Genomic DNA, 24,806 nt, shown 5'->3' on the forward strand with positions numbered 1-24,806 from the left:
AGTTTTTCTCCCCTACCCTGCGTTGAACTTTTGAAGCCTTTCGCACTAAGGCGTCTCAAATGTCTTCCCTTGGGATCCTTCCCTGCCTGGCCTTACCCTCCCAGCCTCGGGCAAGTTGTTCAGAAGTCTGAGCTAAAACAAACACCCGTCCCCCCAACTCTTTCAACCTTTCCCTTCGGTTCAGCTAACACACCGCCCCCTCAATCCAATTCTTTCCAAAAGAACAGAACAGCGTGACAGAATTGGAAGGGACCTTGGAGGTCTTCTAGTCCCACCTCCTGCCTAGGCAGGAAACCCTACATCACTTCAGACGAATGGTTATCCAACATCTTCTTAAAAACTTCCAGTGTTGGAGCATTCACAACTTTCTGGTGGCAAGTAGTTCCACTGGTTAATTGTTCTAACTGTCAGGAAATTTCTCCTTAGTTCTAGGTTGCTTCTCTCCTGGATTAGTTTCCACCTGTTGCTTCTTGTCCTGCCCTCAGGTGCTTTGGAGAATAAGTTGACCCTCCCTTCTCTGTGGCAGCCCCTCAAATATTGGAGCATTGCTATCATGCCACCCCTAGAATAGCATAGCACAGCACAGCACAGCATCTTGGAGATCTTCTAGTCCAGGGGTCGCCAACCTTTTGGACCTCAGGGACCACCAAACTCATAATTTTAAATCCCGAGGACCACTAACCAGTAGTGTGGGCGTGGCCTAATTTGTGGGTGTGGCTTGGTGGTCATATAATTGGCTGGGCACGTAAATATTATAAATATTTATATAAATGTTGAATTTTGTATTTTTTTTAAAAAAGAGCAACTTTTACCCAAAATCAGGGAAAGCAGGCAGGCAGATTGAGTTGCTCACAGAATCACAGATTCATTCAGATATCTATCTATTCGCCATCGGCTGCCTGAGTCTGTCACATAAAAATTTGCTTGCAAGGAAGCTCATAAAATTAACTCCACAACACACCATGTATGTAAATATTGAATTTTTTATATTAAAAAAAGAGCAACTTTACCCAAAATCAGGCAAAGCAGGCAGGCAGATTGAGCTGCTCACAGAATCATTCAGTGATCTATCTATCTGCCATCGGCCAGCTCAGTCTGTCACATAAAATTTGCTTGCCGGGAGTCTGCACTGAATGATAGAACCTTCAGTCCTAAAGGAGGTTGGGCGGTGCTTAAAAGCAGAGCCAAAGATCTAAAGACTAGCTAGTCCAACCCCCTGTTCAAGCATATTAGAGAAATGGTTGTCCACTCTCTTCTTGAAAACCTCCAGTGATGGAGCAGCCACAACTTCTGGAGGCAAGTCGTTCCGCTGGTTAATTGTTCTCACTATCACGAAATTTCTTCTTAGTTCTAGGTCTGCTCGATTAGTTTCCATCCCTTGCTTCTTGCCTTGCTTCGGGTGCTTAAAAAACAGGTTGACCCCCTCTTCTTCTTAATATTGGAAGACTGCCATTATATCATAAACACACACACACACACACACACATCCAGCAGGCCTTTCTTTTCTCACTAGAGTAGACACACCCCATTCCTGCCACCGTCCTTCTCCCTTGTATGTGTTTGACGTCAACTGTTGCTCAATAACGTATCAACAAATGCAACGGCAGCAGGAGAGAGCAATGGGAGCTTAACAGCGTGTGATTGTGTAACCCCTATGAAGGCCTGTGGTACGAATTCACTCCGAGGAGAGAGGACGAAGGCTGATGGATGGGTTTGCAGGAATAACTTCATTTCTGAAAGGTCGAGGCAAGACGTAATTGTTCCTGCGTATCCTCAGGATCTGATTAAAGCCAAGGCCAGTTTACTGTAAGAAAGAAAATGACATTAAACATGATCCGATTAGGCTACACAACCCCTTTCTGGCCAGATTCCCAAAGGATTCGGGCACATCGTTTGGAATTTCATCATCGTGCGCTTTATGTGAGTTTGTGTCATTCCTTGTATTCTAGCTTTGGCTGAAGGTTCTTCTTTCAGACCGAAATTCATCAGGTCAATCCCCTACTCAACCAAGGGTGGCAGAGGTGGCATTCAGCAGATTCGGACCAGTTCTGGAGAACCGGTAGCGGAAATTTTGGGTAGTTCGGAGAACCGGCAAATGCCACCTCTGACTGGCCCCACCCCATCTATTCTCCGCCTCCCATTGAGTCCCAGCTGATTGGCTGGGTCTCCTTTGGTTGCCCTGCACAGGAGAACGGAGCTGAAAAGTAGGTTAGTCAAGTGGGGAAGGAATGGGGATTTTACAGTATCCTTCCCCTACCACGCCCACCAAGCCACACCCACAGAACCGGTAGTAAAAACATTTGAATCCCAACCACTGGCTGGAACTCTTTTGATTTTGAGTTTTTTTTTTAAAAAAAATCTCCTTTCCGTGGCCAGAGGTCAGGTTCCTTACATAAAACATGGATCTCCTCTCTTGTCCTCAAAATTGACACCACTACAGTTTTGGTTTCTTGGAAGTCCAAATGTACTTTGATAGAAAAGAAATCATTGTGAAAATCCCTCTAAATATTGCTTCATTTATGTTCACAAAGGGGGACCAACCCTGTTCCACGAGGAAGGCTCGGTAACAAGAATTAAAATTCAATGCAAAGATTAGAAAACGACAATGAAAGATGATCAAAGTATTAGAAATAATATGAGTATAATGATAGTTAAAATATGTATACATATAGAAACCCCGGTTAGAACTATAGGAATAAGAATGGTATTGTATAAAGAAAAGATAAATGGTTGAGCATAGGAGGTATAATAGAATGCGTAATGTATAATGTTGATACAACCAGTGTATTACAGTTGTAAAATTGAAGCTGTAATACAAAATGAAGAAAATGTATAATAAAACTTTATTTTAAAAAAAAGAATTAAAATTTGCTAGTGATTGGGATGAAACCGAGTACTAGTGCCTACATCAGTAGAAACTTCATGAGTTTAATTTATTCTTTTTCTACTCTTATCTCCATTATATTTTTGGTCAGTCTATGGAGATTCTCCATCATCCAAATCATGGTTGTCCCAAAGGTGTTTTTTTAAGAGGCAACTGGACCTTCTGAATTTTCTTCTTCAAAGAAGATAAAACACCCAGAGTCAAACTGAGCAACGTGGTTATTTGCAACACAGTGCAGATCTGTACATTGGGGAAACAAAACAACCACTTCACAAACCCATGACACAAAATAGGAGAACAAACCCATCAGGATTCAGCAGTCCATCTGCATTGAAAAGACAAAGGCTACTCGTTTGAAGAAGAAAAAAAGCACTTTTGGGACAACCATGACCTTGGATGGCCGAGAATCTCCATAGACATCCCACAACGTCTTTCTTCCTGTACAACTAACCGGTTTTTGTCCTTGCTCCAAACCATTCGTCTGTTTTTTTCCTTCCTAGGCGTTCAAGGGTGCCCTCATGAGTTCTTATTGGTGTTCGGGGAAAGGAGATGTGGTTGAGGATTGGTGCCGATGTGACCTTAATGCCTTTGATGAGAATGGCCTCCCCAGCTGCAGCGCACTCCCCCAGCCTGTGTGAGTATCTCTTTTCCAACAGGGCCTGCATTTTTTTTTTTATTCCAGCCAAAATATCCCCTGTCCTAATTTTTCTTTTTTTGCCTCAGTCTTTAATGTCAATCGAGAAGAATAATTGTAGGTCAGAGTTGAACGGTGGGGTCCTCGGTGCTCTCTGAGCTTGGTTGTTTTCTTGCACACCTTTCATGACCCAACTAAGTAACATCATCAGTGCTGGAAGGGAGTGGGGTTTGCTAGGAGGAGGAGGATGATGATGATGATGAGGAGGAGGAGGAGGAGGAGGAGGAGGAGGAAGAAGAAGAGGAGGAGGAAGAGGACAATGACTCTGGGGTCTGTGGTAGTCTCTGAGCTTGGTTGTTTTCTTGCACACTTTTCATGACCCAACTAAGTATCATCAGTGCTGGAAGGGAGGATGTTTGTGGGAGGAGGAGGAGGAGGAGGAGGAGGAGGAGGAGGAGGAGGAGGAGGAGGAGGAGGAGGAGGACAATGACTGTGGGGTCCTTGGTGCTTTCTGAGCTTGGTAGATGCATTCTTGTAGGTGTTTCATGACCCAACTAGGGAACATCATCAGTGCTGGAAGGGAGTGGATGTTTGTGGGAGGAGGAGGAGGAGGAGGAGGAGGAGGAGGAGGAGGAGGAGGAGGAGGAGGAGGAGGAGGAGGAGGAGGAGGACAATGACTGTGGGGTCCTTGGTGCTTTCTGAGCTTGGTAGATGCATTCTTGTAGGTGTTTCATAACCCAACTAGGGAACATCATCAGTGCTAGAAGAGGTTGGGGTTTGCGGAGAGGAGGAAGAGGACTGGGGTTCCTTGCTGCTCTCTGAACTTGGCAGTTTTCTTGCAGACATTTCAATACCCAACTAGGTAACACCATCAGTGCTACAAGGAAGTGGGGTTTGCAGAGAGGTGGGGGGAAGAGGAGGAGGATACTGGGGTCCTCAGTTCTCTCTGAGCTTGGTTGTTTTCTTGAAGACATTTTATTACCAAGCTAGGTAGCATCATCAGTGCTAGGAGGAGCTCTAGAGAAACAGAGAGCAAACCCCACTCTCTTCTAGCACCAAGAAGGAGCAAACCAACAAGGGGGTGGGACGCAAAGGCTACTATATTTCTTATAGCAAGATGGGTTGTAGAGATGCCTGTTTTGTGGGGATGTGTCGAATCAAACCTTTCTCTGACCTGGTTGTATCCCCAATGACACAAAGGAGAAATTGTGTTCAATATCAGACCAGTCTTTCTGAGAATGAAGGGATGCTGTGTTGCGCCTCACCACAAACTTTCCCACCAATCTCTTGTCTTATTTCTAGCACCACGGAAAAGTCGATTTTCAATCCGACCCTCCTTTTTTAAAAAATTCCTTATTCTTTCTAGGTTGCGTCTTTCTCCCAACGTGGAGCCCTCGAGCACCGTGGTCTCCTTGGAGTGGTATGATGTCCAACCCGCCATTGGAACCAAAGTCTCTGATTACATCCTGCATCACAAAAAGGTGGATGAATACACAGACACCGACCTGTATACAGGTGAGTAGATGCTGGCATCCGTTTATGGAACACCTTACCTGTGAAGGCTCCCTACGTCCCATGGCTTGGTGGGCGTGACAGGGGAAGGATACTGCAAAATCCCCACCCTACTAACCTGCTTTTCAGCTCCGTTCTCCTGTGCAGGGCAACCAAAGAAGACCCAGCCGATCAGCTTGGGATTCAATGAGAGGTGGAGAATAGATGGGGGCAGGGCCAGTCAGAGGTGGCATTTGCCGGTTCTCTTAACTACTCAAACTTTTTGCTACCGGTTCTCAAGAACCGGTCAGAACCTGCTGAATACCCACCTCTGGAACTGCTCCTTCGTAAAGTGTCCCCTACTAACAGTGTGCAGCTGAGAGAAGTGTGTCAGGCAATTCCCTCCCATCCACCTCCCCAAAAAATTGCAGAACGAGTTGCACGTGGGAGCCAGAATATTAGATCATGGCAGGAATGGTCTCTGCCTTTGGAAGTCTGCGATGCGCAGTTGTTGGGTTTTGTTTTGTTTTTTTTGTTTAATGGGGTGATGAACAAACCAACGTGCCTTAGAGGCATCTGGAACTAATATTATTCGGCTGGGGAAATGTTCTTCTTGTCACCCTTCTGCTACTCTGGTGGAAGAGTGAGAATGCTCGGGAGGAGGAAGAGGGACAGAGAAAAACATATGTTCCACGTTTTAAGGCGCAGGGATGAATAACAGCACGTAACAAAATGGGGGATTTGTAATGTTATAGTAGCAGGTGGAGGAGGAGGAGGCATCCTTCTAGGCACCTAAAAAGCCACATCTTCTAGGAAAACGGATACATCAAGAAGAAAAAGGCAAAAACTGGGTTGCTTTCCTGTGTGCCTGGAATAAATGCTCTTTTTTTAAAAAAAGATATGTTTTTATTAAGTTTCCATTATTACAACATAATACATCATGGTTTCAACAGCATTCCTGACATCTCTACTGGTTCTTATCATTAATATATACATTATATTTACATTTACAAATATACATTATATTTACGTTTATCTAATCTTGATTAATAGCTTTAACTATAATTATTGTTCTTAAATATATTCTTATATATTTTACATATTTACATTTTACTTTCTTGAAGTCTCTTGCAGTTAAATTTCTTATCTTGTTTCTGTTTGTTACCCAATCATACCATTCAAATAAGTGGTCTTATTTTCATCGCACCAGCCATATTGCACCAAATGACTGTGAAATAGAAGGGAAATAAGACTGTTTCGATACGGTATAGGATCTCCTGCTTGAACAGGGGTTGGACTAGAAGGCCTTCAAGGTCACTTCCATCTCTGTTCTGATTGATTGAAAACATTGGGGTTTTTTTTTCCACATAGAACAGAATAGAATACTTTTATTGGCCAAATGTGATTGGAAACACAAGGAGTTTGTCTTGGTGTAAATACTCTCAGTATACATAAATAAAAGATACATTCTCTTAATCCCTAGACTAGCCAGGCCCAGTTCCTGTAACCATTCATCATAGGTTTTTGCCTCCAGCCCCCTAATCATCTTGGTTGCTCTTCTCTGCACTCTTTCTAGACTCTCAAAATCTTTTTTTATAGTGTGATGCACTGGTTGGATTCAAGCCAGTTCATGCCAGTTTGGGTGAACCGGTTGTTAACTTTCTGAGCAGTTTGGCAAATTGGTTGTTGGAAGAAATCTTTAGGGCAGAGAACTGGTTGTTAAATTATTTGAATCCCACCATTAGTGTGGTGTCCTTGTTGCAGTGAACTCAATAACCACCATTAAAACGGCTTTTTTTTCCACGAGATTCCCTTGTCCTCCAATTCACCTCTCTATCCAGGTGTCCCCAAAAACTTCAAGGCGGTTCCTAAAATCAGCCACTCTGCTCTGCTCTATATACCTCGGTGCCTTCATCCCAAAAAGAAGCCTTCAGAGCTGCCAAAAGAAAGCTGGAACCATCCATTTAAAGTGTTTCATTGCTTTTCTCAATTTTCCCCCCCTCAGAGAAAGATGGCCAAGAAATGATAGGGCGGTGGTTTGACTAGCTTTGCTTCACATGAATGAAATTCAACTCAAATTTGGCGGAAAATGAACTCGAGTTAAGATACTCTGTTTACTACGCTTTATGCCTCTGGGACGAAAAAGTTTTGTCACTATCAATTGGTCGTAACAGAATAACAGAGCTGGAAGGGACTTTGACGGTCTTCTAGTCCAACCCGTTGATTCAGCAGGGAACCCTTAATACCATTTCAGACAAATAGTTGTTCTATCGCTTCCTATAAACCTCCAGTAGTAATAGAAGAGCAGGGTTGACGTGAGGGTTCTTTGATGTTCTGTGAGCTTGCTCGTTTTCTTGCAGAGTTTTCTTTCATTACCCCAACCCGTGCTAGCACTGATGGTGTTACCTAGTTGGGTAATGAAACATCTGCAAGAAAACAAGCAAGCTCAGAGAGCACCAAGGACCCCTCAAAACCTCCAGTGTAGGAGCATCCACGAGTAGAAAATAAAGTAATATTGTTGTAAGGGACCTTGGAGGTCTGAGTTTCTGTCTCAAGATATATATTTTTTCATTTCTCTTTTAGTGGAAATATTTTATCCTACCTTTTTTACATATTCCTTAAAATATTTCATTCTTCTGGAGGAGGGGATGGCTTCCCATAATAGGCTGATTGATAGATTGGTAGGTAGATTGGTTGGTGGTAGGTTGGTTGGTTGGTTGGTAGGTAGATTGGTTTCTTCTGGCGTACCACAACTGATCGCCACATCTTCAAGGTCTGTTAGGTTGGTAGATAGGTAGGTAGGTTGGTTGCTTGGTTTCTTCTGGCGTACCACAACTGATCGCCACATCTTCAAGGTCTGTAGGTTGGTAGATAGGTAGATAGGTAGATAGGTTGGTAGGTTACTTGGTATCTTCTGGCACACCACAGCTGATTCCCACCTCTTCAAGGTCCCTGGCTTGCTTTCAATGTGTTCCATAATATCAAGTCTTCTGCCTCGGTTCCTTGTCTACACCCTAGACAGTCTTGTAACTTTTGGCAGCCCTCCCACCTCCTTCCATCTCACAAGGTGGCATCATCAATCATTTTCAGAGGAAGGAAGGGAGAGTTGTGTTCCTTTTAAGGACATGTTTTTCTCTTCTTCCACTCCCAAAAAAAAATATTAAAATAAAATAAACCAGCCAGATTTCCCCAAGGGGTTCCTGTAAAGGAGAAGCAAAATATTTAGGTGTCCAGGAACAGTTTCCTATTGAGGAAAAATGAATGTTTGGAGGTTTCGGCTTAGCAAGGAGGCAAGTAATGGGCAACTGAGAGAACTGGGTGGTCATCCCTGAAAACGAGGATTGGAGAAAGGAGAGGGAGTTCCTTTTGACATGGAGCAGACAATTCCCCATCAGTAGACACACCAAGGATCCTCAATTTACATTGTTTTAAAAGAAGATTTAAGGAACACACACACACACACACACACACACACACACACACACACACACACACAGTGATATCTAATTCTGGCAGCTGTTTATTTCCCCCTGCATCCTTATACACTCCAGCTGTTGTAGAGTTCCTACCAGTGAGGGCTTTGGCTATATTTTCTTGGTCCTGATGATGGGAGGCAAAAGAATGGCCTTGGGACGATCCAGGAGCTCCCTTTCTTTTTTTATTCGGGGAGTGGGGGGCTTCTCTGGAGTGTCACAATTTTATTAGGGTTGAATTGTATTCTAGCACAATACTTCTATTGAGTCACCTGGCATATCAATGTGTAGAGGAGGAGGAGGGGGGAGGAAGAGGAGGAGAAGGAGGCCCTTTGATAAAACTTGATTTGATCCTAAACTACCAGCATCATCCTCTTCTCCTCATTGCTTCCTCCACCCTTTCCTCTTCCTCCTTTTTCTCTTCCTCCTCTGCTTCTCATCTGTCTCCTCTTTTTTCTCCTTCTTTTTCTTTTTCTCATCAGTCTCCTCCTCTTTCTCCTTCTCCTTTATCTCTTTTTCCTCCTCCTACTCATTCTCATCTATCTCTTCTTCCTCTCTTTCCTCCTCCTTTTCCTCATTCTCCAACTCCTTTTTCTCTTTCTCCTTCTGCTTCTCATCTGTCTCCTCCTCCTTCTCCTTCTCCTTTATCTCTTTCTCCTCCTACTACTCATTCCATTAAAAATAAGACTAGGGGATCCATAGGGAAATGCTCACATTCATTGTAGCCCCAGGAATGGAAGAGATGCTAGTCCTAGGTCTCACATGGCTGCAGAAATGGAATCCAAAAATAAATTGGAGGACAGGAACTGTACAATTCCAGAGAGATGTAGTATTTGCAAATAGCTCAGAGGAAAGGATAAAGAAAGGAACAGAGAACAGAGAGTCAGCCATGACCGGACAGTCGGTTGAAACCATTAACATCCCAAATGAGTACCAGGAGCTGGCCCAAGCATTTAGTGAGGAAGCTGGTGATGAACTCCCACCCCATCGCACCACAGACTGCGCCATCGAAATCCTACCAGGGGCTAAATTCCCAAAACCACAAATGCACTGCATGTCCCCCAGAGAACTGAAAGAACTCAGAGCATTTATCGATAAAAATTTAAAAAGGGGTTTCGTTGAACCCACCCGTCCTAAAATAGCTGCCCCAGTGTTATTCCGCGAAAAGAAAGATGGCTCAGCACGCTTGTGCATTAATTACAAAAAATTGAACGCAATTTGCATAGAGAATATGTATCCACTCCCCTTCATGAAGGACGTGTTAGCCCATCTCTCGGAAGGAATTTTTTTTTCAAAGTTAGACCTACGAGAGGCATATTACCGCATCAGAATAAAGGAAGGGGATGAGTGGAAGACAGCTTTTAACACACCATTGGGATGCTACCAATTTAAAGTGCTTCCCTTTGGACTGCAAGGAGTGCCTGCCGTGTTTATGCAATTGATCAATGAAACCCTTCATGAATTTTTATATAAAGGGGTTCTAGTGTATCTTGATGATATTTTAATCTACACGGAAACGATGGAAGAACACATCAAGCTACTCCGTGCACTCCTCACAAAACTCTTAGATGCTAAACTATATGCAAAACTCTCTAAATGCGAATTCCACCAAGAAAAAATGGACTATTGGGGATATAGAATATCCCACGAGGGAATAGAGATGGACCCACAGAAAGTAAAAGCTGTACTGGACTGGGACCCACCGCACACCCACAACAACTGCAAAGTTTCCTGGGGTTTGCAAACTTTTATCGCCAATTCATTCCAGCTTTTGCAAACATCGCCCTCCCTATCATAAAATTGCTAAAAACGAAAGGGGGAGAGAAACCCAAACCAAGGAAACCCCTTATCTGGACAATGGAATGCCAAGCGGCATTCGAGAAATTCAAACATCTATTCTCAGTAGAACCGGTCCTTAAGGACCCAGATCCCGAACAACCTTTTGTCATCCAAGCAGATGCTAGTGATGTTGCAGTTGGAGCAGTCCTCCTCCAAAAGAATGGAAGTGGACAATTACAACCATGCGCTTATACATCCAAGAAACTGACGGAAACCGAGCAAAGATGGGCCATATGGGAGAAAGAGGCATATGCTATGCAGTGGGCAATGCTCACATGGAGACATTTCCTGGAAGGAAACCAAATCCCCTTTGAAGTATGGACTGATCACAAAAATCTGGAAGCCCTGAAAAATCCACGGAAACTCTCCAAAAAACAGGCAAGGTGGGCTCAATACTTTAAACGTTTTAATTTCACTCTCAAATATTTTCCTGGGAGAAAGAACTTCTTAGCAGATGCACTGTCCAGAAAACCCCAATACAACAGTAAAAAGATTGAGGTTATAAAACCGATGATTCCAACCGACCCAACTAGCAGCCAAAGTAATCACCCGGGCACAAGAGCAAAAAAATCATCCCTGACTGAAGACACAACAACATCAATATTTAAGGAGGCACTACTTAAGGACGACTGGCTCCAGGCTAACAAAAATGCTTGTTTACTCAAAGATGGACTGGCTTGGGTAGAGAACAAACTTTATGTCCCTGCAAGCCAGAGAATGGACATCATGAAACACTGCCATGACTCCAAGATAGCAGGACACTTTGGGTTTGTAAAAACTCTGCACCTCATCAAAAGACAATTTTGGTGGGCGTCCCTCAAAAGGACATTGAAAGCTATGTTGCGAGCTGCCCCACCTGTACTGCTGCAAAAGAAGACAAGGAAAATATCCTGGACTTTTACGAACAGTAGCAGACCCTTTTGCACCCTGGAAAGAGATCTCTATGGACTTTATAGCGGAGCTTCCCGAAAGTGCTGGGAATACTGTCATTTGGGTTGTAACTGATCTTTTTTCCAAACAGGTTCACTTTATCCCATGCCAAAAGATCCCAACTGCCAAGGCATTGGCAAAGATGTTTCTAATACACATCTACCGCCTTCATGGAGCTCCCCAACGGATGATCTCAGATAGGGGTGTTCAGTTCACATCCAGTTCACATTTGGCGGGCGTTTTTAAACCTATAAGGCTCCACCCAGGGGTTGTCGTCAGGAAATCACCCCCAAACAGACGGATCGATGGAGAGAGTGAACAGCGTATTAGAACAATATTTAAGATGTTTTATTAGTCACCAACAAGATAATCGGACTGACCTTCTTCCGTTTGCAGAGGTAGAATACAATAACTCAGTCCTTAGTAGCACGGGGTTCACCCCATTCCAGGTAGCCATGGGCCAAGAATTCAACCCCATGCCGGAACTACCCACTAAAGATCCTGAAATCCCCTCCCTTAAGGAGTGGATGGATAACTTACAAGCCATGTGGCCAGTGGCAAGATTATCTTTACAGGAAGCTAGAGCAGTTTACAAAACTCATGAAGACAAAAAACGTTGCGAACCTATACCTTTCAAGATTGGGGACCGTGTATACTTGTCCACAAAATTCGTAAAACCATTACAACCCTCTAAGAAATTAGGACCAAAATTCATTGGCCCTTTCCCCATCTCCAGAATTATTAACCCCGTGACGGTAGAGCTTCAACTTCCAAAAACACTTAGGCAGATTCATCCAGTATGTCACTGTAGCTTGATCAAACCAGAGATCACTTCAAACCTCAGACCCCACCATCCCACACCTCCAACTCCCATCATGGTACATGGGGAACAACATTTTGAAATTAAAGACATCCTTGATTCACGCACTCACCATGGATCCACACAATATTTAGTTGCTTGGAAACACCTTCCTTCTTCAGAAAATGAGTGGGTAGCCAAACAACATGTAAAAGCACCCACATTACTACGTAAATTCCACCAAAAATACCCCGATAAACCATCCTGAATTGCAAATGTAATGCATGATTTTTGTTTTTTTCCAGGTAGACCTATCTGTTTTTTAAGGAGGGCAGGATGTCAGATCCGTGTATCTGTCATTTCTTTAGTGGAAGAAGAAAAGTGGGGGGAGGCTGATAAAGGAATCCTTTCTTGATGTAACCTAAATATATTTAATCTTATATGGAATTTGTATAACCCACACATGATACGATGGAGGGAGAAAAGCCAGATGGCCAGAACTATCACCTCTGAGAGGCACAACCAGGAGATGAGAAGGTCATAAAAATTCCACAGTGAGATTGTACTTTGGGAATCTCCTGAATAGTTCGTTCTAACGAGAGGGGTGGGGAGGAATTAACATACTGGCTTTTGTTTCACTAAATACACATCGAGATAAGGGGAGGGGTTCTAAACTCCCTTATCTACCCCTGTATGCCTGAGAGACCTCAGATGCTGCTTTGAACTCCTACAGGAATTGTCTCGTCTCAATAAAGGATTCCTTTTTGATACGTTTAGATACGTTTTCAGAAGTTCATTCTAGTTGAGTGAATGGGAAAAGTTCTGTAGCCTGACACTCCTCCTCCTCCTCCTCTTACCTCCTCCTCTCTCTCCTCCTCCTCCTCCTCCATCTCCATTTTCCATGTTGCCACTTCTCTTTCTCCTTCTGCTCCTTATCTGTCTCCTTGTTCTCCTTCTCAACGATCTCCTCCTCCTCCTCATTCTCATCTATCTCTTCTTCCTCCCTTTCCTCCTCCTCCAACTCCTTTTTCTCTTTCTCCTTCTGCTTCTCCTAAGTCTCCTCCTTGTTTTCCTTCTCCTTCTCAACGATCTCCCCCTCCTCCTCCTCCTCCCCTAGCTCCAGTACTCGATATAAGTAGTGCTTCCAAGATATTTTTCCAAGCAGTTGACAAACTCCAATCCAGGCACACTTCCCATTCTCTGGAAACTAAGCTCTCCACACCAGAAAGCTTCTGGATGAACAAGCCCAGGCATGCTTCCTTCCTTCTTTACTGCTCCTGCTCAGATATTTTGGCCAGATGCTTCCAGATTCCACTGGAAAGTTTTGGAAACTTTGTGTTGCAGTCTCGGGAGGGGTTAAATAAACGAAGCCCGGCGACATGAGACTGATCACTTTTGATGCTCAAAACACATTATGCAACTGGCCTCCAGATCCCAAAGAGTTTGCTGTCTCTGAAAATAAGCTTCTGTTTTCCACCTCATTTTAGAATTGGTCAATTCATTTGGAAGGAGTATTTCTGACTTTATGTTTGGGGTGAGACTAGCTCGCTCTTCCTTCCCTCCTTCCTTCCTTCCTTTTCCTTCCTTCCTTCCTTCCTTTTTCTTCCTTCCTTCCTTCCTTCCCTTCCCCTTCCTTCCTTCCTTCCTTCCTTCCTTCCTTCCTTCCTTCCTTCATTTCTTTCTTCCTTCCTTCCTTCCTTCCTTCCTTTATTTCTTCCTTCCTTCCTTTTCCTTCCTTCCTTCCTTCCTTTATTTCTTCCTTCCTTCCTTCCTTTTCCTTCCTTCCTTCCTTCCTTCCTTCCTTCCTTCCTTCCTTTCCCCTATCTCTCTACCATTGTCCAAATCACTCACACACACAAAAAAGTTTAATAAACTTATGGTCTCCTGCTCGGAAAAATAAATAAAACAGACACATAAATTACATAGATATCGACTGCATTATAAAAGGATGCTTAGATCGAGTTTACAAAACATTAAAAACATTTTTTTTAAGTGACAGAGCAACATGCATGCTTCTTCATTAATTCACAAGTCAATAGCAAGACAATAGCCTTTGATTCAGGGCGTAATAATTTCAGAAAATGAGATTTATTGAAGACCACAAATCTTTCAGGAGTCTAGAAGCCAACCGTTCTGTTGCTGCCTAAATATAAGTATGGAAAGAAAAGCTACCTTGCACTTAGGATTGAACGAAAAACAAAGTTGTAACTCTTTTCCTCCCATTGATGTTCATGACCATCCATCTCTTCCTTTTCCTCAAGAAAATCCCTTTTCCACTTTCCATCCTCACCCATTCAGTCAGAATGGAAGAAGCTTCTTGGACAAGAAGCAAAATGTCTTCAAGGGGAAAAAAAACCCGAGCCCAGTTGCCTTTTGAAAAAAACAAACACCTTTACAGAGTCCATGTCTTAACAGATACCTAACAGATGGACAGAGTTAGAAGGGACCTTGTAGGTTATCTAGTCCAACCCCCATCCGCCCAAGCAGGAGACCCTACACCATTTGTGACAGATGGCAGTCCTGTCTCTACTTGAAAGCTTCCAGGGATGAAGCTCCCACAACTTCTGAAGACAACTTCTGTTCCATGGGTTGATTGTTCTCCCTGTCAGAAAACTTCTCCTTATTTCCACATTGAATCAATCAGAATAGAGCTGGAAGGGGCCTTGTAGGTCATCTAGTCCAACCCTCCACCCAAGTAGGAGACCCTACACCATTTGTAACAGATGGCAGTCCAGTCTCTCCTTGAAAGCTTCAAGGGATGAAGCTCCCACAACTTAGAATTGAATAAAATTATTTATTGGTCAAGTGTGATTGGATACACACTTGGTGTCTTGGTGCAAATGCTCTCAGTGCACATAAAAGAAAAGATACATTCGTCAAGAATCATCAGGTACAACACTTAATGATAGTCATAGGGTACAATAAGCAATCAAATCATACTAGCAAACAGTCAGTATAAATCGTAAAGATATAGGCAACAAGGCTGCAGTCATACAGTCACAACTGGGAGGGGATGGGTGATAGGAACAATGAGAAGATTAATAGTAATAGTAATGCAGACTTAGTAAATAGTTGGGCTGTGTTGAGGGGATTATTTGTTTAGCGGAGCAATGGCGTTCAGGGAAAAACTCTCCTTGTGTCTAGTTGTTCTGGTGTGCAGGGTTCTATAGCGTCATTTTGAGGGTAAAAGTTGAAACAGTTTATGTCCGGAATGTGAGGGGTCTGTAAATATTTTCACAGCCCTCTTTTTGTCTCGTGCAGGATACAGGTCCTGCATGGAAGGCAGGTTGTCGGTCTCCATGTCATTTCTTTTTCCTGATTTGAACTTGGTGCTTCCCTTTTTCAGAAAGCCGTGTGAGATTTTTGAGTCTCACCGAAATCCCTCCAAATGAATTCGGAATGACTAACGGTTGCGTCTGAGGCAGCAGCAGGCTTTTGGAAAGAGTGCAAGAGAGTCTAAAAGAGCGAGGGAAACTTTTTTTGGATCATGGCTCGCTAAACTAACTTTGCTTTTTCTTTCCTCATTTGTCTTCATTTGCATGAGTGCTTGTCTCCTCTAAACGAGAGCCAGGCAACTGACAGTTAGCAAAATTGGCCCGGGGTAGGAGAAAACCAAGGACCACAGCCACTTTTAAAATCCCTTTTAATCGAAGCAGGGTCGATGTTGACCCAGCCAATTTCTTTGGGTGGCCCCAAAATGAGGTGAGATTAAGGAGTCCAGGAAAGGGAAGTCCAACTGTTTAAAGTGCTAAAATAGCTTTCTTGTGAGGGAAAAGGTTGCATTTGCAGTTTTTTAAAAAATATATAAAACAAAACTTAGAAGGCGCAAGAGGGGAGATAAGTACTAAGAGGGGAGATACGTACTGTACAGGGATAACTGATTTGTGGAGACGCCTTTCTCCACTGCCATGCTGCCCCGTAGCTCTTTCCTTCAGCCAGCGGGAAATTTGTCCTAAATAAAATGATATTAAACGTGGAGAGACTCGAGACAGCAAAAGGAAACAAGAAATATTTAAATAGTGACGTTTACTGCCAACAGATGGGAGGGAGGGAGTGGGGGAGGAAGGAAGGAAGAAAGGAAGGAAGAAGAGGAAAGAGGGGAAGAAAGGAGAAAAAAGGGAAGGGAGGAAAGGAGGAAGCAAGGAAGAAGTGGAATGGGAGGAAGGCGAAGAAAAGAAGGAAGGAAAGGGGATAAGGAAGGAGAGGAAAGAAGGAAAGGGAGGAAGGAAGCAAGGAAGGAGAAGAGGAAAGAGGGGAAGAAAGGAGAAAAAAGGGAAGGGAGGAAAGGAGGAAGCAAGGAAGAAGTGGAATGGGAGGAAGGCGAAGAAAAGAAGGAAGGAAAGGGGATAAGGAAGGAGAGGAAAGAAGGAAAGGGAGGAAGGAAGCAAGGGAGGAGAAGAAAGGCTTAGAAGTAAAAGATAGGGAAGAAGGGAGGGAAGATTAAGTTTGCAAATCAAATTTTCATAGAGCAAAAGAGGGAGGAGAGGAAATGTAGGTAGGAGAAGAAAAGAAGGAAGGAGAAGAAAAGGGAGGAGAGGAAAGGGGATATGGAAGGAGAGGAAAGGAGGAAAGGGAGGGAGGGAGGAAGGAGAAGAAAGGCAAGAAGAAAAAGATAGGTAAGAAGGAAAAAAAAGATCGGAGAGAAGGGAAGGGAGATTATGTTTGCAAGTCAAATTTTCACGGAAAGGGCAAGAGAGGAAATATTGCTGGTTTCATTGCAGTCAAACAAAAGCACAATGTTGGCTTAGTTGGTTAGTTGGTCCTCCCAGCTGCTTGCTCCTGATGTCCCATGCTCTCCAAGCACTTTCCCGAGGCTGATCTTCTTGAGATACCTTGGGACCTGAAGCTGCTTCAGGGACAGTGGTGGAATTCATTTTTATTTTTTTTACTACCGGTTCTATGGGCGTGGCTTGGTGGGCGTGGCAGGGGAAGGATACTGTAAAATCTCCAGGCAGAGGTTGCATTTGCTGGTTCTCTGAACTAAACTCACATTTTCTGCTACCGGTTCTCCAGAACTGGTCAGAACCTGCTGAATACCCACCTCTGTTCAGGGAGTGCTTAGCAAAGAAGGAGCACCTTGTCCGTGCCTTTGCAAACCTCGCACTCCCGAATCTTCTCGTCCAGGAAAGCTGGAAGGGTCTCCACTTTGTTCCTGGGGAAAATCTGCCACTCGGCCATCAGAGGGGGCTCCAGCACCGTCCGATTCGAACCGAGAAGGAGGGCGGGCGGGCGGCTGCCAGCTGACCTTTCTCAAATAGTTCATGGGTTTCCTTGAATCAGTGCTCCTCTCCCTCTCCATCACAGCTGAAGTGAAGCTAGGGAGCCAGGCAGTGTGCAGCCCAGGACATTGGAGGTCCTGCATTTGTTAATATAGAGGAAAACAAAGAGGAAAGGAATAGCAGCTCCTTCAGTTTTAAAAACTTGAAGGCTGCCGTGGCGTCCACCACAATTAATGGAATAGCAGAGTTGGAAGGGACCTTGGAGGTCTTCTAGTCCAACCCCCTGCTCAAGCAGGTGACCTTACTTCATCCCAGACAGATGTTTGTCCAATCTCTTCTTGAAAGCCTCCAGTGACGGAGCACCCAGCATTTCCGAAGGTAACTTGTTCCACTGGTCCATTGTTCTCACAGTCAGGAAAGAAAAGAATTGGAGGGGGTTGGGCTAGATGACCTACAAGGTCCCTTCCAACTCTATTAATCTGATAAGGCCAATTTAAAAAAAAAAACATCAGCAGAAGACGCTCTGCAGAATTCCTAAAGTCCTCAAAGAATGAGTCTGGAATAGAGAAGATTTCCCCAGGACAAGAAAACACTGGGGAGATGAGAAGCAGGATTCTGGGCTAAGGTGTCTTCTGAAGATCCATTCATCCACTGGTTCCTTTCCATGCTGGCAGGCTTAGGAACATGTGCATGCTCTTTTCCCCATTCTCTGGCCTCTCATCCTGTTCCTCAGCTGGCACTCCCTTCTACTTCATTTCCCATGCAACAAGCTGTTGACCCTGTGTAATATAGCTGTGCCATTTCTCCTTGGCTGAGGAGTGGAGGAGGCCCTGTTTGGGTCTCTCAATTTCTTCTCCTGTGGCCTCTTTCCATACGTTTCTCCCTGGGCCTCTGGGCTTTGCAAGCCAACTGTGAACTGAGCAATTTTGAATCTTGCATTCTAATTGCTGTGCCAGAATAGAATAGAATAGAATAATAGAATAGAATAGAATAAGAATAGAATAGAATAGAATAGAATAGAATAGAATAGAATAGAATAGAATAGAATAGAATAGAATAGAATAGAATAGAAAAGAAAAAGAAAAGAAAAGAAAAAGAAAGAAGAAGAAGAAGAAGAAGAAGAAGAAGAAGAAGAAGAAGAAGAAGAAGAAGAAGAAGAAGAAGAAGAAGAAGAAGAAGAAGAAAGAAGAAGAACAGGAGAAGGAGGAGGAGGAGGAGGAGGAATAGAATTAGAATTAGAATTAGAATTAGAATTAATAGAGGAGGAGAAAAATAGAATTAGAATTAATAGAATAAAATAGAATGGAATAGAGAATAGAATGGAATAGGAATGGAATGGAAAAGAATAGGAGAAGAAGTAGAATTAGAATTAATAGAAAAGGAGGAGGAGAGTAGAATTAGAATCAACAGAATAGAATAGAATCTAATTAGAATAGAATAGAATAGAATAGAATAGAATAGAATAGAATAGAATAGAATAGAATAGAATAGAATAGAATAGAACAGAGAATAGAGAATAGAGAATAGAATAGGAATGGAATGGAATAGCAATAGCAATAGCACTTAGACTTATATGTTGCTTCACAGTGCTTTACAGTCCTCTCTAAGCAGTTTACAGAGTCAGCCTCTTGCCCCCAACAATCTGGGTCCTCACTTTACCCAGGGATGGAAGGGTGGGTCAATCTTGGGCCGGTCAGGATCGAACTGTTGGCCATGGTCAGAGTTTGTATCTGGTGCTGCTTTCTAACCACTGCATCACCATGGCAAGGAAGGAAAGAAAGGAAGGAAGGAAGCAATAGCAATAGCCCTTAGACTTATATACCGCTTTACAGTGCTTTCACAGCACTCTCTAAGCAGTTTACAGAGTCAGCCTCTTGCCCCCAACAATCTGGGTCCTCCTTTGACTGACCTCGGAAGGATGAGTCAATTTTGAGCCAGTCAGGATCAAACTCCTGGCAATGGGCAGGATTAGGCTGCAATCCTGCATTCTAACCACTGCTCCACCCTGTCTCTTGCTAGACTACGGTAGGTCTTATTAGACTACATGATGTCTGTTTGGATCTGAGGGACCTGTGTTAGGCAGGCTTGCTCAAGGAATGCTGTGTAACAGAAATGATTAATTATTATTTTTTTATCCCTCAAATCCTGACTCACAGCCTTATGGTCTAGGTTGCTCTCCCATTTTGCTTTTCCTTTCCTCTGGATCGTCTGTTATGCATAATCCCTCATCCTAACCCTCACACAGGCAGCCAGTTTGATGTAGTGGTAAAAAATACCAGGCTAGAAACCAGGAGACGGTGAGTCCTAGTTCTGGATTAGCCACGAAGCCGGCGGGGTGATCTTGGGCCAGTCCCTCTTTCCCAGCCCTAGGAAGGACGTAATGGCGAATCTCTTCTGAAAAGCTTCCAGGAAAACTGCAAGGACTTATCCGAGCCACCTCCAGGAGTCCACAACAGCACAAAACGAAACACAAAACACTCATATAAATTGCCTGTCTGTCTCTAAAACCAGACAGACAGGCAATTAAAGCAAGCTGACAAACAATTCCATGTTATGATTATTATTTTTTTAGGATGTCTGGAGTGTCATAAAATATTTTGATATTCTGGCAATCACACAGACAATAAAATGGCAATAAGAGAGGTTGCGCTGTTGGGAAAAAGAAATACTGTGTTTTCCCCAAAAATAAGACTCTGTCTTATTATTATTATGTTTTTGCCACCAAAAAAGGCACCAGGTCTTATTTTGGGGGGATGTCGCCCACTGACTAACCTCACTTGTGTGCGTCGCCCCTGGCCTCCTTTTCGCTGTCAGAGGCCTTCAGGAACTTCTGTGGCTGGCAAGTCTTTTCTGAAGACCTCTGCAGCCGATAAGAGAGCTCAGGATCGATCCAGAGCTTTATTATCAGCCCCAGAGGCCTTCAGGAAAGCCTTGCCAGCCTTGCCAGCTGCAGAAGAAATGGACCGGCAAGGCAGGTGTCGGGGTGTGCCAGGCCTGGCTACAACTGTCCAAAGGGAAACAGTAGGGCGGCTCCACCCGTCCATCCCCACTGTGGCTTAATTTTTACCCGTGCACTCTGGAGTGGGCGGGAACTTAATTAGGGCTTATTTTGGGGGGGTAGGGCTTATATTGGGTGCACATGTAAAAATCAAGCTAGGGCTTACTTTCAGGGTAGGTCATATTTTCAGGGAAACAAGATAAGTAGAATAAATTACTTAGATTTCCTTGAAAATTGGGTGCTGGGAACCAAGAGAGAATACAGCTCGTCCTCAACTTATGACCACAGTGGAGTCCCAAATGTGTTGGTAAGTGAGACATTTGTCCAGTGAATTCTGCCTCGTTTTATGACCAGACTTGCTGCAGTCATTAAGGGAACCACTGCGGTTCTTAAGTTAATCACACAGTGGTTCAGTGAACCTGGCTTCTCTCTTGACTTTGCTCGTCTGAAGATCGTAAAAGAGCATCACATGATCCGGGGACATTGCAACCATCATAAACATGAGTCAATTGCCAAGCGTCCGAATTTTAATCACTATGCTGCCATTGTCATAAGTGTGAACAACAGTCCTGCCTAGGTCCCTTTTTTTTTTCAAGTGCCGTTGTAATTTTGAACAGTCAATAAATGAACAGTTGTAAGGTAAATGACTACTTATAATTCGTTTTGTCCTGACACTGACAAGCATCGTAGGGAAGAGACATTACTCTCCACCAGCAAACTATCAGCTATCTATAACAGACATCTCCCCGATTTCCTTAAACAAACTAAAAAAAAAAACTCTTACTTGCTTCATCAAGCAAGAGCATGCCAAATCTCCCTTCCATGTTTTGGGAGGTTATTTTCTTTTGCAAAAAGACTTTTTTTTTCTTTTTTCTTTCCTAAGCTCGTTCTCAGATTGCTTTAACATTTCTTTAGATTTTCTTTGCCTGCTGTTACTGAGTTGTTGTTGTTTTTTTTCCCCTGGCTGGCTTGATTCTTTCCAAAGAGAGACACAATGCTTCTGGTTTTGTTTTTGACACATCCTTATGGACCTTATGGTCCTACAGAGGAATGATTGAGTCTGTCGATTGCATCTCTATAACTGTCTGGTTTGGTTCTGCAACCCAACAGGACAGACACAGACTTCAGAGAGTAATTAGGACTGCAGAAAAAACAATTGCTACCAACCTGCCTTCCATCGAGGACCTGTATACTGCATGAGTCAAAAAGAGGGCTGTGAAAATATCTACAGACCCCTCACAACCTGGACATAAACTGTTTCAACTTCAAATGATGTTTAAAGAGCGTTGCACACCAGAACAACTAGACACAAGGACAGTTTTTTCCCAAATGCCCTCACTCTTCTAAGCAAATAATTCCCTCAACACTGTCCAACTATTTACAAAGTCTGCATTACTATTACTATTAATCTTCTCGTCACTCCTGATCACCCATCCCCTTCCACTTGTGGCTGTAGGACTGTAACTTTGTCACTTGTATCCTTATGATTTATATTGACTGTTTCCTAGTATGATCTGATTGCTTATTGTACCCTATGACTATCATTAAGTGTTTTACCTGATGATTCTTGACTCTTGACGAATGTATCTTTTCTTTTATGTACACTGAGAGCATTTGCATCAAGACAAATTCCTTGTGTGTCCAATCATACTTGGCCAATAAAGAATTCTATTCTATTCTATTCTATTCTATTCTATTCTATTCTATTCTATTCTATTCTATTCTATTTCTATTTCTATTTCTATTTCTATTTCTATTCCCTTTCAACCCTATGTTTTTATGGTTAACAGGTTTGCTTCGCATGTTATTTGAAACCAGTTCTTTGGCTTACCATATGATTCAGAGTATTGTACAACCTGGTTAATTCAGCCACCCAACCTTCCCTTGGACTGTTTATAATTAGGAATGGTATAAGAAAACTTCAAACCACCCAGATATATAAATCATAAATTCTGTCTCTACTTTTGCAGACCAAAACAAATTTATTTTGTATCAGAAACAAGAAGAGTAGTAAAAAAAAATTGTCCTGGCAATGGAAGTATCTTTTCATTCCCAGTTGCTGATTTGGGTATCTATCTTCTGGACAGATGCAGTCAATTTTGAGTTTTACGTGCACCCCTTAGAGTGGGGAAAAAATGTTCTCATCCATTAAATACACCCACAATTTCACCTACGGTGAGAGCTCAGCTCCCCATTTTTGACATGGCCCTTTTAACAAACGGTGACAATCACGATAGTTAGCAGGCAGCACCAAGGCATGTTTTACTGTGTGGTGGTTTCTCCCGAAAATGGAAGGATAATGGTCGTGCTTGCTGGAAAATTCTAGAAAGGGCACTCCGTGTAACTAGGTGGAATTCAGGCTTGCAAATTTACTTAGTAGAAGTATTTGTAAACGGCCCTAATCCCAATACCAATAGAAGATAATATTTGTTGTTCAGGGTTGAACTGTGGAAACCTTGGTGCTTTCTGAGCTTGGTTGTTTTCTTGCAAATGTTTCGTGGTGACATCATCAGTGCTAGAAGGGAGTTGGGTTTGCAGAGGAGGAGGGAGGAGGATGACTGTGTGCTCTCTGAGCTTGGTGGTTTTCTTGCAGACATTTCATTACCAAACTAGGTAGCATCATCAGAAGTAGAAAAGAGTGGGGTTTATGGAGCTGAGGAGGAAGAGAAGGACTGTGGGATCCTTGGTGCTCTATTGAGCTTGGTTGTTTTCTGGCAGACATTTAATAACCCAACCAGGTAACGTTATCAGTGCTAGAAGGGAGTGGGGTTTTCCAAGAGGAGGAGGAGGAGGAGGAGGAGGAGGAGGAGGAGGAGGAGGAGGAGGAGGAGGAGGAGGAGGAGGACTATGTGATCTCTGAGCTTGGTTGTTTCCTCCCTGCCTGCCTCCCTCCCCCTTCTTTCCTCCCTCCCTTTCTCTTCTCCTTCCTTCCTTCCTCTTTTCCTCCCTCCCTCTCAACCTTCCTTCCTTCTTCCCTCCATCCTTCCCTTCCTCTTTTCCTCCCTCCCTCCCACCTTTCCTTCCTCCCTCCCTCTCACCCTTCCTTCCTTCCTCCCTCTGTCCCCCCCTTCCTCTTTTCCTCCTCCCTTACACTTTTCCTCCCTCCCATCCACCCTTCGTTCCTCCCTCTCTCCCTTCCCCTTTTCCTTCCTTTTTTCCTCCCTTCCTCCTTCCCTCTCTTCCTTCCCAACCCAATGGCCTTCTTGAGTCAGGCCCACAGTGTGTAATATGTGTAACATGAAGTTTCACCCTGAAGAAAAACCAGCTTTGTGCAGAAGAGCAGGGAGGCCGATTTCTACCCCAATAACCACCACACCATTTCCTTCCTCTCCTCACCGCCCTTTCCTACCTGTCTCTCTGTGTCTCCTTCTCCTTTTTTTGTTTTTTAGTGCCCAATATTCTTACCACCCCTGCAGGTCAGGAAAGACACAGGAACCCCATTACCAAAGGCAAACTTCGAGACATACACAGACACGGCTCCTTGAAGCAAAGCCAAGTCTTACGGGAATCATTTCTGGCCTCCTTTGGAGAAAACAAATAGAGCACATTGGTTTTCTTTGGCTGCTTGGCCTGAGGGGGAGGGGAGGGGGCAGTTGCCTTTGGAGAGGGAGAGGGGAGGATCACTCAAGGACACACATTAGCTGTTCTGATCTGGAAGAATTGGAAGCAACAGACTGGAACCGAGTGGTGAGGGTGTTGACACCTCAAGGATGAGCCAAGTGGACAAGCGAAGAAGTCCTCTTGAGCTCCCCATGGACGAGCAGTGTCATAAATATCATATCCTGCCAACTACTAGCCTTCTACACCCCTTCTTCTTGTCCACCTCTCCCTCAAATGAAGTCCATTGGTGGAGGAGTTGGGAGCCAATCAGAGGGATGGGTCCTGACCGTTTCTCTTGAGGTTTCCAGGATGTTTCCTATCCACTTGAGATCATCTTCCTGGGCTGGGAGACTTTTACCTAGTATGAACCCTTGAGTCTTGGAGTGGTTTGTTCTTCTAAAGAGAGCTGTTTGTGGAATTGCTTACATGTGTGGCCACCTCCAAGTCTCTGTCTCTTAACTTGAGTAAACCTTTAGAATGGGATACATCCCAGATGAGTCCGTAGAGATTCTCAGTCCTCCAGGTCATGGCTGTCCCCAAGGTGCTTTCTCAAGAGGTAACTAGACTTCCTTGGTTCGCTTTGAAGAAGTTTCACTTCTCACCAAAGAAGCTTCTTCGGTTCTGACTGAACGATAGGGAATGGAAGGATTCGGTCAGAACTGAAGAAGCTTCTTGGATGAGAAATGAAACTTCTTCAAAGTAAAAAAACAACAACAAGGAAGTCCAGTTACCTCTTGAAAAAGCACCTTTGGGATTCCTGAGAAGCATCTTCTAGGTCGAGGGGGGAGGGGTGTCTCCAAATTTAGCAACTTTAAGACTTGCGGGCATCAACTGGCGGATCCTGGGAGTTGAAATCCACACGTCTTTTTTAAGTTGCCAAGTAGTTTGGAGAGCCCTGTTCTGGGTGCTAGGCAACCGCCATCTGATTGGAAGGCCCCA

General features: G+C 43.7%; 1 protein-coding gene across 3 annotated transcripts in view; it reads left to right on the plus strand.

Annotated features, from left to right (window-relative positions):
- Positions 1 to 24,806, plus strand: part of ASTN2 (astrotactin 2) — a 319,108-nt gene that overhangs the window by 263,896 nt on the left and 30,406 nt on the right. For all 3 annotated transcript variants that reach the window (XM_087943907.1, XM_087943906.1, XM_087943905.1), the window contains exons 18-19: positions 3,385 to 3,518; positions 4,885 to 5,033. In XM_087943907.1, coding sequence (XP_087800033.1) covers positions 3,385 to 3,518; positions 4,885 to 5,033 — 283 coding nt within the window. The remainder of the gene's footprint in view (positions 1 to 3,384; positions 3,519 to 4,884; positions 5,034 to 24,806) is intronic.

Source organism: Notechis scutatus, chromosome 15 (genome assembly GCF_049901735.1).
Source record: "Notechis scutatus isolate UNSWTSFEM ecotype Mainland chromosome 15, rNotScu1.2, whole genome shotgun sequence".
Lineage (NCBI taxonomy): Eukaryota > Metazoa > Chordata > Lepidosauria > Squamata > Elapidae > Notechis > Notechis scutatus.